This window comes from Schistocerca americana, chromosome X (assembly GCF_021461395.2).
Source record: "Schistocerca americana isolate TAMUIC-IGC-003095 chromosome X, iqSchAmer2.1, whole genome shotgun sequence".
Lineage (NCBI taxonomy): Eukaryota > Metazoa > Arthropoda > Insecta > Orthoptera > Acrididae > Schistocerca > Schistocerca americana.
This window is the reverse complement of record NC_060130.1, coordinates 530,322,103-530,340,983: the sequence shown is the minus strand read 5'-3', so window position 1 is coordinate 530,340,983 and position 18,881 is coordinate 530,322,103. Positions and strand designations below refer to the sequence as shown.

Genomic DNA, 18,881 nt, shown 5'->3' with positions numbered 1-18,881 from the left:
AGTTGTCCCCGGTGGTTGGGGTGGTGTTGCTCCTGAAGTAGATGGAGCAGGAGCAACAGGGCGTGAAGTGCCCCCCGCAACCAAGGGGGCCGGGGAATTCTGGCAGAGCTGAGAGCGAACTGGTGTTGCAGCAGCGGCATAGGTAGACGTCATGGGCACAGGATGTAGCCGCTCATATTTCCGCCTTGCCTCGGTGTAGGTCAGGCGGTACAGGGTCTTATATTCCATTATCTGCCTTTCCCTCTGGAAGATCCGACAGTCCGGTGAGCAGGGGGAATGGTGTTCCCCACAGTTAACACACATGGGAGGCGGAGCACATGGAGTATCAGGATGCGAAGGACGTCCACAATCCCGACACGTGATGCTGGAAGTACAGCGAGATGACATGTGCCCGAACTCCCAGCATTTAAAACACCGCATCGGAGGAGGGATATATGGTTTCACATCACAACGGTAAACCATCACCTTAACCTTTTCGAGTAAGACATCACCCTCAAAGGCCAAGATGAAAGCACCGGTGGCTACCTGATTATCCCTCGGACCCCGATGGACTCGCCGGACGAAGTGAACACCTCGTCGTTCGAGGTTGGCGCGTAATTCATCGTCGGACTGCAGAAGAAGATCCCTGTGGAATATAATACCCTGGACCATGTTGAGACTCTTATGCGGCGTGATGCTAACTGAAACATCCCCCAACTTGTCACAACTGAGCAACCTCCGTGACTGGGCAGAGGATGCCGATTTGATGAACACAGAACCAGAGCGCATCTTGGACAAGCCCTCCACCTCCCCGAACTTGTCCTCTAAATGCTCCACAAAAAACTGGGGCTTGGTTGACAGAAAGGATTCCCCATCAACTCGTGTACACACAAGGAACCGGGGGGAATATTCCACACCGCCTTCTTTTGCCATACGTTCCTCCCATGGAGTGGCTAGGGAGGGAAATGATCGTGGTTCGTATTTCCTGCCGTTGAGGTTAGACCTCGATCGCTTAGAGACTGCTGGTGGAGGCCCACCAGCGAGAGATGATGTACCACGCTTCATTGCGGGTCATCCGCCCTGATGCCACCTATTCCGACCAAGGGCCCTCCCCATGGGCGCCACCCAGCCACAGCAAAGGCCACCTGGCAGGATGGCCGTTGCCGGGAGTCCCGATACCCCAGGAGGATAGGCATCTACTCCTTGGCATACGTGGGGAGTTAATGGCGCAGGCATCAATAGAGCGATCCCTGTGTTGTCAGGGGGCTACAACCAAGAGGGTAAATGGCGGCCCCACCACAACGGACTGGCTACTGTGCTGGATCTTAGGTGCAAAAATGTCCAAGGTCGTCGGCGCAGTTAAAAGAAACACTGCAGAGTGCAGCGTGGTAATCGCACCCAGGGACGTATCCTCGCCCAAGAGATCGAAAACGAGCCGGACACCATTGCAACGACGAGAAAGCCGGCTAAAGGTCTAATTGCACGACGGATACAGTGCACCATGTAAGGCGCCCTTCCCCAATTGGCTCGCTCTTCGGAATAATTTAGAAAGATGGAGGTCAAACCCGAGAGGGTACCATCACATAAGGCCGAAACATGTGAGACTCCTTTTAGTCGCCACTTACGACAGGCAGGAATACCGCTGGCCTATTCTAACCCCCGAACCCGCAGGGGGAAAGAAGGAGTGCTGGGAGCGGTATGTGTCCACCATTGGCCTCCATGTCACTCCATCGCAGTTCTGGGCCAAGATTCGACGCGTCTATGGCTATCGAACCCCTGCCAGCGTCCCTGCGCTCTCACTGATTGGAGCAGTTTGTACTGACTCCGACGTCATTGCAAACCGCTTAGCAGAGCACTTTTCTATGAGTTCCGCTTCTGCGAATTACCCCCAGGCCTTCCGCTCCATTAAAGAGCGGATGGAACGTCGGAGCCTTTCTTTTCGCACAAACACTTCTGAATCCTACAATGCTCCATTCAGTGAGTGGGAATTTCACAGTGCCCTTGCCACTTGCCCTGATACTGCTCCCAGGCCCGATCGCATCCACTGTCAGATGCTGAAACACCTTTCAGTGGACTGCAAGCGACGCCTCCTCGATCTGCACAACCGTCTCTGGGTCGAGGGTGAGTTCCCGTCGCAATGGCGGGAGAGCATTGTCATCCCCGTTTTGAAACCGGGCAAGAGCCCTTTGGAGGTGGACAGCTACCGCCCCATTAGCCTCACCAACGTTCTTTGCAAGCTTCTCGATCGGATGGTGAGCCGGCGCTTGAATTGGATACTGGAGTCTCGGGGCCTTCTGGCCCCGTCTCAGGGTGGGTTCCGTAAAGGCCGCTCCGCCGCCGACAATCTGGTGAGCCTGGAGTCGGCCATCCGTACTGCCTTTGCCCGCCGTCAGCACCTGGTCGCTGTCTTTTTCGACATGCGGAAGGCGTACGATACGACGTGGCGTCATCACATCCTTTCTACGCTTCATGGATGGGGTCTTCGCGGCCCTCTGCCGATTTTTATCCGCAATTTCCTGTCGTATCGTACCTTCCGCGTGCAAGTCGCAGCCTCATATAGTTCCTTCCACGTCCAGGAGAACGGCGTGCCGCCAGGTTCTGTTTTAAGTGTCTGCCTGTTTTTAATAGCCATTAACGGGCTCGCTGCGGCCGTGGGAAATTCTGTCTCAGCTTCCCTGTATGCTGACGACTTCTGCCTTTACTGCAGCTCTACTGGCATTGCAGCTGTTGAACGTCAGCTACAGGGCGCTATCCGCAAGGCGCAGTCTTGGGCTGTGGCTCATGGGTTCCAGTTTTCGGCAGCCAAGACCTGCGTTATGCATTTCTGCCGGCGACGCACTGTCCACCTGGAGCCGCAGCTTTCTCTTAATGGCGAACTTCTTTCAGTGGTGGAATCACACAGGTTTTTGGGGGTGGTTTTCGATGCCCGGTTGACTTGGCTGGCTCATATCCGGCAGCTCAAACAGGCGTGTTGGCGGCACCTCAATGCTCTGCGATGTTTGAGCCACACCCGCTGGGGCGCCGACCGATCTACCCTGTTCCGGCTCTACCAGGCGTTAATCCAGTCTCGTCTGAATTATTGGAGCCTGGCTTATGGCTCAGCTTCCCAATCTGCGTTGCGGGTGCTGGACCCAATCCTCCATAGCGGGATACGGCTTGCCACTGGTGCTTTCTGCATCAGCCCTGTGGACAGTATACTGGTGGAGGCAGGTGTCCCTCCACTACGGTTACGACGCCAACAATTACTGGCTGCTTATGCTGCCCATGTTTTTAGCTTGCCCGGGCATCCAAATTACCGTGTCCTGTTCCCACAGTCAGTCGTCCATTTGCCAGACCGTCGGCCCCGGTCGGGTTGTCCGATCGCCGTACGCATCAAGGAGATTCTCTCCAGGCTTAGGTTTTTCCCTGTTCCCCCCTCCTTTCTGGGCGCCTCTGCGTACACCCCCGTGGAGTGTGCCTCGCCCTTGCCTTCGGCTCGACTTGGCACAGGGCCCGAAGGACTCAGTCCCTCCACAGGCCTTACGCCGCCGCTTTTATTCCATCCTTGCCACGTATCAGGGCTCTGGCATAGTTTACACTGACGGCTCGATGGTCGCTGGTCGAGTGCCGGCTGGCTGCAGCGTTTACACTGCTGAGCTGGTCGCCATCTTTCGTGCCCTAGAGTATATCTGCTCCTGCTCAGGTGAGTCCTTCGTTATCTGTAGCGATTCCCTGAGCAGTTTACGAGCTCTCGACCAGTGTTTCCCTCGTTCCCGTCTGGTGATGGCTATCCAGGAGTCCCTGTCTACTCTTGACCGTTGCGGCCGCTCTGTGGTCTTTGTTTGGACCCCAGGCCATATTGAGATCCCCGGGAATGAGAATGTTGATCGCCTGGCGAAAGAGGCCACCAGTCAACCACCTCTGGAGATTGGCCTCCCGGCGACTGATTTGCGGGCCCTATTACGCCGCAAAATTTTCGATTTATGGGACGCTGAATGGCTCAACCTCCCCGTACCAAACAAACTCCGTCGTATCAAGGCGTCGACGACTGTGTGGCGGTCGTCCATTCGGGTCTCCCGCCAGGAGTCTGTTGTCCTCTGCCGGCTGCGCATTGGACACACTCGGCTGACACACGGCCACTTATTGCGCCGTGAGGACCCACCTCTGTGTCGCTGCGGCTCCGTTTTCTCTGTGGTGCACATTTTATTGGAGTGTCCGCTTTTAGCTGTGCTGAGGCAGACGTTCGCACTGCCTGACACGCTCCCTGCCCGTTTATCTGATGACCCTGCTATGGCTGGCTTAGTTTTACGTTTTATTCGGGCAGGGTTTTTTTATCATTTAATCTGAGTGTTTGTGTTTTATTTTATTGTTTAGTGTTGATTCTGGCTTTTGGCCTACGGTTTTAAACTCGGTTTTTAATGTGTTCTCGGTGGTTGGCATTTCCTTTTTTTGTTCCTCTGGTCGGCCAACCACCGTCACACTCTGTGTGATTTACTTCGTTTTGCCTGGTCTTTATCTCCGTTTCTCTTGTTCTGTGTCGTCTGTGTTCTGTTCTGTTAATCGTTTTCATTCTCTGTGCGTGTTTTTAGAATTTAGAAAAAGGGACCAATGACCGTAGCAGTCTGGTCCCTTTAATCCCACAAACCAACCAACCAGTCCTCTAACTGGGGAGGTATCTCACAGGGTTCAGTCTTGGGTCCATTATTGGTATTAATATATATTAACGAATTTGCACTGTATATTCATGAAGATACAAAACTAGTTCTTTTTGCTGATGATACAAGTATAGTAATCACACCCAAGAAGCAAGAATCAGCTGAGGAAATTGCAAATAATGTCTTTATGAAAATTATATAGTGGTTCTGTACAAATGGATTCTCACTATATTTTTAGAACACAGTTTACTGAATTCTGTACAGTAAATGGCATAACACCATTGACAAACATAGACTATGAACGGAAGTCTGTTGCTAAGCCAGAATACTCAAAATTTCTGGGTTTGTGCATTTATGAGAAACTGAGTTGGAAGAAACACATCGATGCTGTGCTGAAACGGTTAGGTTATTGCAAATTTTGGTGATAAACATATCAGTAAACTAGACTACTGTGCCTATTTTTATTCGCTGCTTTCATATGGCATCATATTTTGGGAAAATTCGTCATTAAGAGAGAAAGTATTCACTGCAATAAAGCGTGTAATCAGAATAATAGCTGGAGCCCACCCAAGATCATCTTGCAGACATTTATTTAAGGAACTCGGGATATTCACAGTACCTTCGCAATACATATATTCACTTATGAAATTTGTCATTAATAACCCATCCCAATTCAAGAATAACAAAGAAGTGCATAGCTAAAACACTAGAAGAAAGAATGATATCCACTGTATTGGATTAAATCTCACTTTGACACAGAAAGGGGTGAATTATGCTGCCACAAAAATCTGGCAGACACGTGCTTTGGTGGCTGTGAGAGCGATGGCCATGGGCGACATTAATGGGGCAGTTTTCTCTCATTCCTGAACATTGGCGCTGCAGTACGGCACAGTGTGCTACGTGTGGACGACCGGAAAGTGAGTACCAGTAATTTGGATGTAAGAGTATTTTCAGCGATCTCAGGCTCTAACCTTGGATGGATCGTGTTTCTCAACACATCGCAGTGGTATCTGTTGTAGTTACTATCCTATCACACTGTAGAACCTTTCCTATCTCGATCTTCGTCCTGGTGAAGCTGAAAGAACCAGCCAACTTTGAAATTCTATAGTAATCTAAAAAAAAGAAAGTACACTTAGCAGGCCTTTAGTGGTTGGGAAACCCATAACCGTGATGGTACAAATTCACGTCGACTTCTGAAACTACAGCTATCATTTCATACATCACTGCTCCCAGTTGGGACATCAAATAATAACTGCTTTGGATTACTTAATGAAATTTATCGTTGTGGTTAGGGCGTAGGGTTTGGAGTGACATGGAAAACCACTTAACCGAGCAATAAGTAAGGACAGATTATCCCCATGCTCATAATCCTCTCAGCAGAACAATAGTTTAAGGACCTGTCAATGAAAAGAGAACGATAGGTTCCCTTGAATGTATAATTTCCCTTGATGCAGTCAACTCTCAAGTCCACAGATGCTCTCTTTACGCTATTACTAACGTTCTGTACTGATGGTCACGTGCCCATTAAGTCGTAGTTGCCAGTGTTGTATTGCAAATTGGATATGCATGGTCATCACCTGCGGAGGTCCTTCGTTAGAAGCTTTCTGTGCACTGTGTGTTCGACGCAACTGTACCCTGGCCAGCATTAAAGTCTGATGCTAGTTCCGCCACAGCTCGCCGCCTGTTCTTTTTTACTAGTCTGTCCAGCCTATGACGTCCGACATTCGTAATGAGGGATGGTCGCCCAACCCCATGACGTCTGGACATGGTTTTACCCTTGCTTTGCCACGTGTTGAAGGTGCTCTCTACAGCACTCCTCGAACACCCGACAATGCTCGTGGCAAGCCTCCAGGGCATCACAGTCTGCCCTCAGTCAAGCCTCAGATAGATCGCGCGCCTTCCCCATTCTAAACGGACAGCACGCTCACTGGAGCTGCATGCGCTGTGCACATGTCTGACTATAATCCGTTCAACATAAGAATAAACCTGATGTGAGCAAACACAAACGCGATGATTGGTCAGAAGCCGTAGCACACGTACACTGGTGTTGTTACGCTCTAGGAAGTAGGTCCTACTTATGTATTGGATATCTTATTATTAAGATACGTTAAGTGAAACTTTAAGATATTAAAATGTATTAACAGCCATCAACGGTTTTCTTAATCACGCTTTAGTTACCTTGTTTTAATTTCACAAATCGTGTACAATCACATCCTCTGCAGCGTTGTGGTCTGACTGTCGCGCTGTTAATGTGGCAGTATGAAAATGGCGGAGGCTGCTTTATGTTCCGTAGTGAAACACAGACTTGGAATACGGTTGAAAAGTGCCGAGAAGTAAAGGCTGTTCTTAACGTTTTTCATATATTTAGAGAGATAATCGGCTTTGAAGATTTCCCAGCGTTGTATACAGTATAATGTAGTTGGTAACGATTCCAACATGCCGGCACGGTAACTCAGGAGGTGTTCGGTCAGAGGGTTGGCAGCACTCCGTAATAAAAAAACTGAGTTAATGGATCAACGACGAACTGAAACGAGTGTCTTGCGTCGTTCGCCACGAGCAGATGCAAAGAACGAAAAAAAAAAAAAAAAAAAGGACTGAGTGAACGGATCAACGAAGAACCTGAACGGGTGTCGTCGGACGTCCGCCCCGGAGATATCCAACAAACATTATAGAACAAAATTAGATAAAAAAAAACGCTGTCGTTAGCGTACTGGACTCTGAACCACATGCGGTTATTCGCGCACAGGTGCGAATCACCCCAATGTAGTATTTTTTCTCGTTCGATTTCAAATACCTACACTTCGCAATTATAAAATTCATCACCATATTTTTATGAATATTGCACGTCTTCTGGTTTCTAATTACGTATTGGACGCGAAATTCCTGTTTCCATTTCAAATACAAATTCTTAATTATCGACGTTTTATGAGAGACTGTTCACAAAAGTTGATTAAATTAAGAAAACATAATAATTTAATTTTGTAAGGCAGAAATAGAAAACTAAATTCTCTTTATTTGGACTATGTCTATCGTTTTATACCCCAGAGGTAAGTAAGTATCGTAGAAACATGAAAAACAATCATTTTCACAACATCGAGCACATCATACAAATACTTTATTTTTACATTTGCTACTGTACCATTACAATATGAACCCAACAGAACTGATACGAAGCCAAGCTGTGGGATTTGGCCCAAGAAGTAACGAGACCGTTAAGCTGCCAGACGTACTGGAACTAACGGACGCAGCTTTTTCACACTTCACTGCCGAGCGCTGGCGGGATATACAACGGCCCATCATAAAATAAGACTTCCAGAACTGAAATGTATTTCTCAGATTCGGATAAGGAAATAGCTAAGAGATTACCAGACAACTGACTTTAAGTAATACCTTCAGTGGGTTCAATATTTAGCCATACAGCGAAATCCTTCAATACTCTCTTCCTGCCACACAGCTTATGCAGAAAAATTACCATGTGGTTTAGTCAGGAATTTTCATCATTCTTGTTTTTAATTACAATAGTACGTTAGCTAAAAACGATACCGTGTTGCGGTTTTCGTCTAGTTGTCTAACGAGCGTATTGTGGTATTGTGGGAGATTTGCAGTGTATTATTTCATTCCGCTTAAAAATTAAATGACATTCGAAGCTGTATTGCTACTGTGCTCGTCTCTTATGTGTGAACTACAGCTGACCAAGTCACTGCATGCTAGCTTTACCAGCTGACCGGCGAGTGTAGTCCAAGTTAAATGATCTGGCAAAGCTGTTGTCCCGTATTATCGCTAAGTCGATGCGCGCGTAACGCGCAACCAAAACTTACTCTTACGAGGGCAGTTCAATAAGTAATGCAACACATTTTTTTTCTCGGCCAATTTTGGTTGAAAAAACCGGTAATTTCTTGTGGAATATTTTCAAACTTTCCCGCTTCGTCTCGTATAGTTTCATTGACTTCCGACAGGTGGCAGCGCTGTACGGAGCTGTTAAAATGGCGTCTGTAACGGATGTGCGTTGCAAACAACAGGCAGTGATCGAGTTTCTTTTGGCGGAAAACCAGGGCATATCAGATATTCATAGGCGCTTGCAGAATGTCTACGGTGATCTGGCAGTGGACAAAAGCACGGTGAGTCGTTGGGCAAAGCGTGTGTCATCATCGCCGCAAGGTCAAGCAAGACTGTCTGATCTCCCGCGTGCGGGCCGGCCGTGCACAGCTGTGACTCCTGCAATGGCGGAGCGTGCGAACACACTCGTTCGAGATGATCGACGGATCGCCATCAAACAAATCAGTGCTCAACTTGACATCTCTGTTGGTAGTGCTGTCACAATTGTTCACCAGTTGGGATATTCAAAGGTTTGTTCCCGCTGGGTCCCTCGTTGTCTAACCGAACACCATAAAGAGCAAAGGAGAACCATCTGTGCGGAATTGCTTGCTCGTCATGTGGCTGAGGGTGACAATTTCTTGTCAAAGATTGTTACAGGCGATGAAACATGGGTTCATCACTTCGAACCTGAAACAAAACGGCAATCAATGGAGTGGCGCCACACCCACTCCCCTACCAAGAAAAAGTTTAAAGCCATACCCTCAGTCGGTAAAGTCATGGTTACAGTCTTCTGGGACGCTGAAGGGGTTATTCTGTTCGATGTCCTTCCCCATGGTCAAACGATCAACTCTGAAGTGTATTGTGCTACTCTTCAGAAATTGAAGAAACGACTTCAGCGTGTTCGTAGGCACAAAAATCTGAACGAACTTCTCCTTCTTCATGACAACGCAAGACCTCACACAAGTCTTCGCACCCGAGAGGAGCTCACAAAACTTCAGTGGACTGTTCTTCCTTATGCACCCTACAGCCCCGATCTCGCACCGTCGGATTTCCATATGTTTGGCCCAATGAAGGACGTAATCCGTGGGAGGCACTACGCGGATGATGAAGAAGTTATTGATGCAGTACGACGTTGGCTCCGACATCGACCAGTGGAATGGTAGCGTGCAGGTATACAGGCCCTCATTTCAAGGTGGCGTAAGGCCGTAGCATTGAATGTAGATTACATTGAAAAATAGTGTTGTGTAGCTAAAAGATTGGGGAATAACCTGGTGTATTTCAATGCTGAATAAAACAACCCCTGTTTCAGAAAAAAAATGTGTTGCATTACTTATTGAACTGCCCTCGTATTATCGTACTTTACAGTACGCGCGGCAGCTTGGCTGCAGTCCCACGGGAAATGTAAATACAATGAGTTTCAAGCAAACGCGGAAGAATATATAGTGCAATGTTTACATCAGGTTTATTCTTATGTTGAACGGATTACAGAAGTCATTCCTCGCCAGGTGACACTGCTATCGCCTGGATGGGTTTATATCGATAGTAGGTCGGTGGTCTTAATGTCCCGGCTGATCCGAGTAAATAGACTCGTAGCGCTATCCCCATCAGATCCAATAGCCTTACAAACGATCACTTATCTCAATAATATCATTTCGACGTTCATGCGACAATCAAAAGGGAGAACCCTTTTACAATCTTGCTCAGTGAAATGCTTTCGGTAGACAGAGATCAGTATTTTGGCCTCCTCCGACATTCTTGTGCTCCAAAAGCGCACATAGGGCGCCCCCCCCCCCCCCCCCCCCGCCTCCCAACACCGCCCACTCAGTGAAAGAGGAAAAATGGTGTAATCATCATTTTCCTAGAAAGATTTAAAAGTCGGTATAATGCAGGTTTGTAACAAGTCTAAATTAAAAATTTTCTACCGTTACTTACAAGTCGGTATCCGTCTTCGAAAAAATTAGAAATACTCCTTAGCCCTAGTTCTAGTCTCCTTCCCCTACCAACTATAGTATTTTTGCCCCTTCTTGTTCTCAGTGTCAACATGCCCCACGAACGCCTGTGTCGATGACTGTCACCCGTTTACTGCCTTCCAGTAAGACGCAAATTTCTTAGGGTATTTCGTCAAACCGGTAGACCTGCATCTCCACTTTCATTTAGCATACAACGAAAAAGATATAATAGACAAATCCAACAAATAACGGATCATCTGTGGAACAGCATCAAGTAATCTTGAATAAGAAAATTATTAATTAAAAGTGGTGCGCGTCTTATTGTTTGACTCAGAAGATTTTACTCTGAGAAATAGAGCTCAGACATATTATTCATTTCCACGAAACTATATCGAAGAGAGGAATAAAATAAGAGGTAGAGCCGTAACAACAGAACGAGGGTTATTATATATAACGTACATACAAATGAGGCTTTAATAATTACGTTCTATCCGCGACACATACAAAGATTACAAAGAAGTCCGACGGTGTTGTCGTTTCAATTCGAGAAGTTTCTGAAATCATTTGCTAGTCGAATTTGAGTAAATTACTGAACATGAATCAGGAATGGCAGAAGAAGTAGAAAGGAAGCTCTTACCTGTGTCTATATCGGTGACAATGGGATCGCGCGTACCACGTAACCATGACGTGACGGCGACGTAATCCCTGACAAAAGAGGGGACGTGACAGCGCAGCACAGCAGTGTTGCCAGCCATCACGAACTCGTCGTACACCTGCACCTCGTAGTACTGTTTCACCACCGCTGGAACATTAATAAAAAACCTGTAGCTGCTGCAGCAGCATCACACAGCTAATGTAACTATTACATGGGTCAAATACTATAATAGGGTATGTCAATTATTACCCGCAAAGTGGTTATAAAATTTAATTGTAATCAAATAGGAAACTTAAAAGAACATCATTTTTCGACATTGTCTCCTTGCGTTTCAACGCACTTGGTCCATCGTTGTATAAGCTTCCTGATGCCTTCATAAAAAAAGGTTCTCGGTTGAGCTGCGAGCCAGAAATGCACCGCTTCTTTCACTGCTTCGTCCGAGGCAAATCGACGGCCCCTTAATGCCTGTTTGAGTGGACCAAACAAGTGATAATCAGAAGCGGCAAGATCAGGACCATACGGAGGATGATCCAGTACTTCAGATTTGAGTTTCTGGAGCGTTTCAGCAGTGTGGGCAGCAGTATGCGGACGGGCGTTGTCGTGCTACAACACAACACCTTTTGACAGCAATCCTCGGCGTTTGCTTCGAATTGCAGGCTTTAGCCTGGCAGTAAGCATCTTACTGTAAAGTACACTGTTTATTGTTGTGCCCCTTTCCCCATAATGTTCCAGTACTGGACCTTGTGCGTCCCAAAAAACGACAAGCATCAGTTTTCCTGCGGACGTTTGGGTCTTGAACTATTCTTGCACGGCGAATTTGGATGTTTCCATTCCATACTCTGCCGTTTACTCTCCGGCCCATAATGATGGGTCCATGTTTCGTCATCAGTAATGATCCTGTCTAAGAAATTGTCCCCTTCGTTACAATAGCGGTCCAAATGTTTTTACAGATGTGCAAGCGCGTTTGTTTATGCAACTGTGTGAGTTGCTTATGGATGCATCTTGCAGAAACTTTATAAAACCCAAGTCTGTTGTGGATGACTTCGTAGGCAGAACCGTCACTAATCTGCAGCTTCGTCAATAGTTAATCGTCTGTCTCAGAGAATCATTTCACGTGAACGCTCGATGGTTTCTTCATTTGTGGCGGTAAACTGTCGTCCGGCTGCTTCATCGTGCGTAACACTTGTGCGACCATTTCCGAATTTTTAAATCCATTCGTAGACACTCCGTTGTGACAAAACGCTGTTCCCGTGCTATACCGAAAGTATTCGATGTATATCGGCCCCCGATACGCCTTGCGACCACAAAAAACGGATCACCGAACTTTGCTCTTCTTTGGTGCAAATAGACAGCGGAGCAGCCATGATTAAGTGCATGGCAGAGATAAAAAACTTAGTAGCTTGAAAATAGCAACAATATAACAACAAATAAACAAAGCGTGCGTCATCAACGAAAAACGAGAGTACTACCAAAATAAACAAAAATATAACTAAATTGCGGATAATAATTGACGTACCCTCGTAATTAAGTGTATTAAAGAAAGTCCAGTAAAAGTTATGGGAGACCTGGATTCCGGAAGTGTGTTCAATATATTTACTGTAAAACTGCAAAACGCAATCGGTACGAATCAGAACTAGTATTTGGGAGCAACGTGTTTCAACCCACCGCCTGGCCACCCTGATCAAGGCTTCCCGTGTTTTCTATGAATGACTGTAAGTGAATGCAGGGACAGTACGTACATCACGTGTTTTATTTCTCTATCGTTCTGCAGATAAGCTAGTGCTTCATCTCTGACTATTTCGCGGTCGGTGAGATGTTAAAATACATCATTCTTTCCAATTATTTTTTTCTGGCAACGAATTGACGGGCTTTTATGACAAGCACTGAACGCTGAAAAACAGAACATGCCACATCTGGAAGCAATACAAGTTCTCGTATTAAGAACTAATGAGTAAAGGCTAATAATGCTGCCGGATAGGTCTTTCGCGTCTCCAGTTTTTGTTTAATATTACGTGAAGGTCATTAAAACAGGGAGAATGTATTTTGCGTGCATAAGCGCCACACCAACAGATGGAGAAGCACTTGCAAAATCAGAGAAACAAGAAACAATGGGAACGGTTGCGTTATTATCCCCGCGTACGACGAGAAGCTTAAGTGAAGCGGTTGGAAACTAATGCCGTCGAGGGTAGTCTGGTTGAAACGCAGGAACGAGAGATGGTATCTATTCCGCAAATGATGCAATTGTATATTGAGACTTTAAAACCTCTCGATGTTGCCCTAATTTAGTGCAGCATGCTCTGTAGTTGGACTAAATCCAGGAACTGCACATGAGGTTGACTCACAATTGGACGCCGTACCCCAATGAAATAATTAGCCGGGGAATTGCGGTGTAAGTCTGTTCACAGAGAGAAGCCGGACGATTTCGATCCGCTCTGGCTGCTGCCAAGCTCAGCGATATAATACTGAACATTGTATATTCACCGATTGTTGTCACACTGTACGTTTCATTACTGGTTCCTTTTAATTTTAAATTGTCAGTGAGAACTGATACGGAGTTAGTAGTAACAAGAAACTATCAACATCAAACTATTAGTTTCAGTTTCACGAATCCTGTATGTTTTTGTTCACCCGTGTCTCAGTTTTTACTTACGTAAATTTCCAATACATAGCAGTTGGCACCTGGTACGGCGGCCACTAGATGACTCTGCCAGCGCCATTTACAGCATAAACTGACACGTGAGAGTAAGCGTAATGCGAACTCTGCGTGACGTAAGTGCGGCTTGTTCCCCTTTTACTGCTGGTCACTACTTGGCAGCCAGTTTTTTGGGACGCAGTGGGTGGAGTCTGCTCCCTCTGCTGCCCACACCACCTCAGAATTCGTTCATATTCTTGTGGACAGACTGATAAGTCTTGATATTTGTAGATGGAAGCATGCGCACGTGGACAGATTTCTTTTTCCTCAAAATATTTAATTGGGGTCATATCGGGCGAACGCGCTACCCAGAAGTAGATTTTCATTATCCTGCGTGCGAAAATGTCCCACGTAAAATGAGTGAGAAGTGTTATCAGCCTTCAACTGACCCGGCTCAATTGACCTTCATGAAAGGTCAAAGGAATCGAGTTATGTCAATAGAAAAGTGAGCTCTCTTGTACGAAATTATTATCGGCAAGTCGTATACCCTGTTTACAAGCTGGGTTCACGGATTCGTATTCTCTGTTGTGTTGGCAGAAGAGCCAACGCCGTGTTACTAGTGGAGGCCGGAATGGACGCGTTTTAGCTCACGCAGGTAAGGACTATACTGACGTGAGGTCTGGAACATTACAAGGAATTAGAATTCAGAAATCGGACGCAATTAGTTTGATACTTAACTTTAATCCATTAATGATGAACGTCGCTCTTTACGGTACATGATTCACAATATTATCTGTTCAGAACACATTCATAGTAACTGAAAATGGCACCTTGCTAGGTCGTAGCAAATGACGTAGCTGAAGGCTATGCTAAACTGTCGTCTCTGCAAATGAGAGCGTATGTAGTCAGTAAACCATAGCTAGCAAAATCGGCTGTACAACTGGGGCGAGTGCTAGGAAGTCTCTCTAGACTAGACCTGCCGTGTGGCGGCGCTCGGTCTGCAATCACTGATAGTGGCGACACGCGGGTCCGACGTATACTAACGGACCGCGGCCGATTTAAAGGCTACCACCTAGCAAGTGTGGTGTCTGGCGGTGACACCACACTTTCCTTGTTGTGTTCAGGCGTGGTGGACTGGATACTTGATGACGACTATACCTGTAGTTCCTTTCCCAAATAGTCCAACACCGAACCACTATCACACTCGAACGCCCAACAAATGTGGGTATTTCAGGATTCGACGAGTTGGGCAAATGAAGACCTACAATAAGGCCCTTTTCAAAATCAATCAGATACCGATAACACTGTCTCATTCGAGTACGAGACATCTTCGTGGCTCTCAAAGTGACCACTCAATACCTCATGCTTTGCACGCCGTTTATACCCTTTACCAGATCTGGTAACAACAGTAAACAAGAAAAATGCTAATGCACTCTGGGCGCTGTATCTGTCACGGAAAGTTGCAACATTGATCGTTTACACAATCTCCGATTGTGTGTACCTGTACGAAGTTACAATGATGTACCACCATGTGTTCTGTATGCTTCATTTTTTTCGTCAGGCAGTGTGATAGATTTTGTTCCTTTTATAAGGAAGGCTTACGCTGTTGTCATAAAATAACTACACAAGTGGATTACGACCAGAGACATCTGATTCAAGGTCCTGTACCTTAAATGGTTCAAATGGCTTTAAGCACTATGGGACTTAACATCTGAGGTTATCAGCCCCCTAGACACAGAACTAAAACCTAACTAACCTAAGGACATCACACAAATCCATGATCGAGGCAGGATTCGAACCTGCGACCGTAGCAGCAGCGCGGTTCCGGACTGACTACCTTAAATGTTGGTTACTTTTTTGCGAGTACTTTTTCATTTTCTCCTCATGGTCTCTCTGTCTCTTCTGTCCGCACTGTTGGTGTTCTTTTGTGCATTGTTATCATTTTATATCTCAATGGAAGGCAGGAAAGTAAATTAAAAAGGAAAATTGGGTTTAAACGTCCTGTCGATGATGAGGTAATTAGACATAGAGAAGAACCTCAGATTGGGGAAAAATGGGAAATTAAATCGGCCGTCCACTTTGAAAGGAATGATTCCGGCATTCGCCTTTAATGATTTAGGGAAATTATAGAAAACATAAATCTTAACGACAGCATTGGGATTTGAGTTGCCGTCCTTTCCAATACGACTACAGTGGGTTGCCACAGTGCCACTTCGCTCAGCATACTTGGGTAGTCGACGCAAGATATGATAGAGGTACTGAGTGTGAGGCAGACATGACGAACCTATCAACCCATTTCTCCTAAGTAGTGGGTTTGTGTCTCTAATCACACATGCCTCTGACAAAGCTTGCACTTTTCTACCTTGATTATCGTACGTGTATGTAACTGCTTCGAAGAATAGACGCTGTTGACGTACAGGCAAATGATCTCGTCTGGCAGTGTGAATAACCATCACACTGATTCAATATTCTTCGTGGCACCCAGAGCATCAGCTGAATAACTGCTTTACGTTACATGGAAAAGTCGCTCATACTTCAGCTGCTTAAGTTCTATACCTAAGGCGACAAGAATTCTTTTACACAAACTTCCAAAATTTAAAATTATCTGGCACTAGCATACATAATGAACTGATATAAAACCGTTGAATAACTCGTACCTTCATATGGAAATGAACCTACGTTCATCTGCACCATTCACAAACGCATTCAGCGTCTAGTAACAAGAAAAGACTTGGCCATTCGTAGCAAATCTTTGCCCAATCTTTGACATATCTGTGATAATCGATTAGCATGAATGTGACTTCTCCTTTCACGTACTGCCCGATAGCTCTGAAAAAGAAAACATTAGTCATCCTCTTGAGAAGCAAATGAATAAATTTATTCCACAGCATACGATTTTTGCTTACTGTGGGCACACGTTGTCAACTATTTCCTCTAGTTTCCACAGCATCACTAGTGGTCTGGTAACAAATTCCGATGTATATCTCTCAAAGGTTATAAATTGGTCTACGTAACTGGAGAAGAACATCTTTCTTCAAATGTAGCAGACGTAAATTGTTTATGGGCTTTAATACAGGCCCATGCATAATTAGGTATCTATACGAACCCAAACGATGTGACCTACATCCGTACGTTTTTATAGGCGAATGGAGCGTTCCCTTTGACCATTTATATTTATTCCATTTCGTGTCAGTGACGTATGACTGCAGAACACGTCAGTACATAATCAGAATTAATTGAAGGGAACAGATGAGATATTTTTAAAGCGGTGACTGCGAAACACGAACATGAAAAGAAATGATGATAATAATAGTAATAATAATACGCCATAAGGATTAGATATGTGATAGGGAAAAGCTGGTGATCACGGTTGTTTGTTGTTTGGAACGAATCCGACATCTTCCTACAATGATTCTGAAAATTCATGAAAAACGGACGAGTATATCATCAAGGTTAAATGAGGAATAAAAGCCTAAATCCTGTGTGCATGAAAAGTTATAGGTCACTTCTCGAATCATTTTAGTCAATTACAAATACCATAACACAACGATGTGCACTTACGTCACTTTCCAAGATGCTACTCCAGGCGGGTGTAAAATGAATGTGCGCAACGGAAAACAATAAACGCTGAAATGATGATTTGGCCCTGTCTGACTGCCCCCTGAAGCAGATCTTGGGATCTCTTAATTCTTTTTAAGATATCAATTACAATCTAAATATAAATGAATGAGGAAGGAAACTAATAGTACTATATGATAAGCGATGTTGCTCAATATATTTATTATAGATTAAAATCAACATTTCAAGTATAATTCTCTATATTACCTAACTAAAATTGCAGATCAACTGCCCACTCTGCCACGCGATCTAACATAAAGAACGCGAAATGACTGACATCATCTACGTACAAAACACTAGAAGACACTACTTCCGAAATGATCTACAGTGGTGTGGAACCTCAGTTGAAATAAACTAACGTGATCACAGCTGTTTAGCTTTATAGCCCTAATAAGCCGAAGCAATTTGGGTTATCACCGTATGTACTGCGTCTGGTGGGTCAGCGTCCTGGTTCTCGTACACGTCTGCATCGATGGAAGAACTTCAGCCACAAAATAAAATCTTCCAAACACTAGGACTGCAGAAGGCGGTCCTCTGACTAATACAGTCTGTTACTGTCTTCTCTCTGTGTTCTACACACGAGAAACGCGAACTCCCAGCCACAATGACGGAGTTCAGGTATCGTCTCAACGTAGTATAGGCAGAAGGAGTGCTGAGCGTTGCGTACTCAACGACGACTTCCAACCCGGAGATGAAGTCCAGAATCGTATAGGTTCGCAACAGTACAGTTCCTAACCGTTCTAACTATAAACCCTCCTGAGAGAAAAGACAGAAAGTCCGTCTGTACCAACAACGATGATACCGAGCGACCATCACACACGGGTGCTCACCATGGAAGACCACGTCTCTCCACTGCTGTCTTCCCAGCAAGGCTCGGCTCCCCACCATCGTAATTCCGAAAACGAATCATATTCCCGAAAACACGGAATATTCTCCCTCTCTACAGATTATTCCGAACGCCGACCAACCATAATTTAGTCTTTTGTCGTCCAGCGTGGAAGGTTTGCAAGGAAAACCTATACTCGTACAATGGTACGCTTCTGAGTAAAAATCCTTGGAAATAACCCATCCTGCGTGGCACCGGTGTGCCGCTTCTTCGTTCCTCTCACCTGCGTCCAAGATTTAGAAAGTTCGGAAGTATTATCCGGTTATCCTTCCGGCCCTACTACAATAGCTGCCGGTCGCGACTCTATTGTGTCCCGGCGCTCAGGTGTCTCAACGTCCGCCTTGCTACTTCCTATGCTAAAGTAGGACCAACACACCTGTGTGGGCCTTCCATCCAGAGCTTGAGTTCCGCCTGCCGTTTCATCTCCACTGGCGTTCCTACTTCTACTAGTATAGGCAATCATTCATTACGCAGTTTTGATAATAAAGGCACTCCGTCGGCTTTCATACAACAAGCGTTAGCTATTATTTACAAGGCGTACGTGACAATGTCTGTCTCCTTTATGTATCCATATATACGATGTACAACCTATCAAACGATACCTAATTGTGTTTGTAGATTACGGCAAAGTAGGTGGATGGGTGCTTCTAAGGTGCGAAATTATAGCCACCTTACAACTTAATTATGAATATAAAGGGAAGGCAGGTTAGAG

The 18,881-nt window shown here is 45.6% G+C and overlaps 1 protein-coding gene across 1 annotated transcript in view; it reads right to left on the bottom strand.

Annotated features, from left to right (window-relative positions):
• The window catches only part of LOC124556120 (Down syndrome cell adhesion molecule-like protein Dscam2), an 859,872-nt gene that overhangs the window by 525,517 nt on the left and 315,474 nt on the right, over nt 1–18,881 (bottom strand). Inside the window, exon 3 of the mRNA XM_047130140.1 lies at nt 11,016–11,180. Coding sequence (XP_046986096.1) covers nt 11,016–11,180 — 165 coding nt within the window. The remainder of the gene's footprint in view (nt 1–11,015; nt 11,181–18,881) is intronic.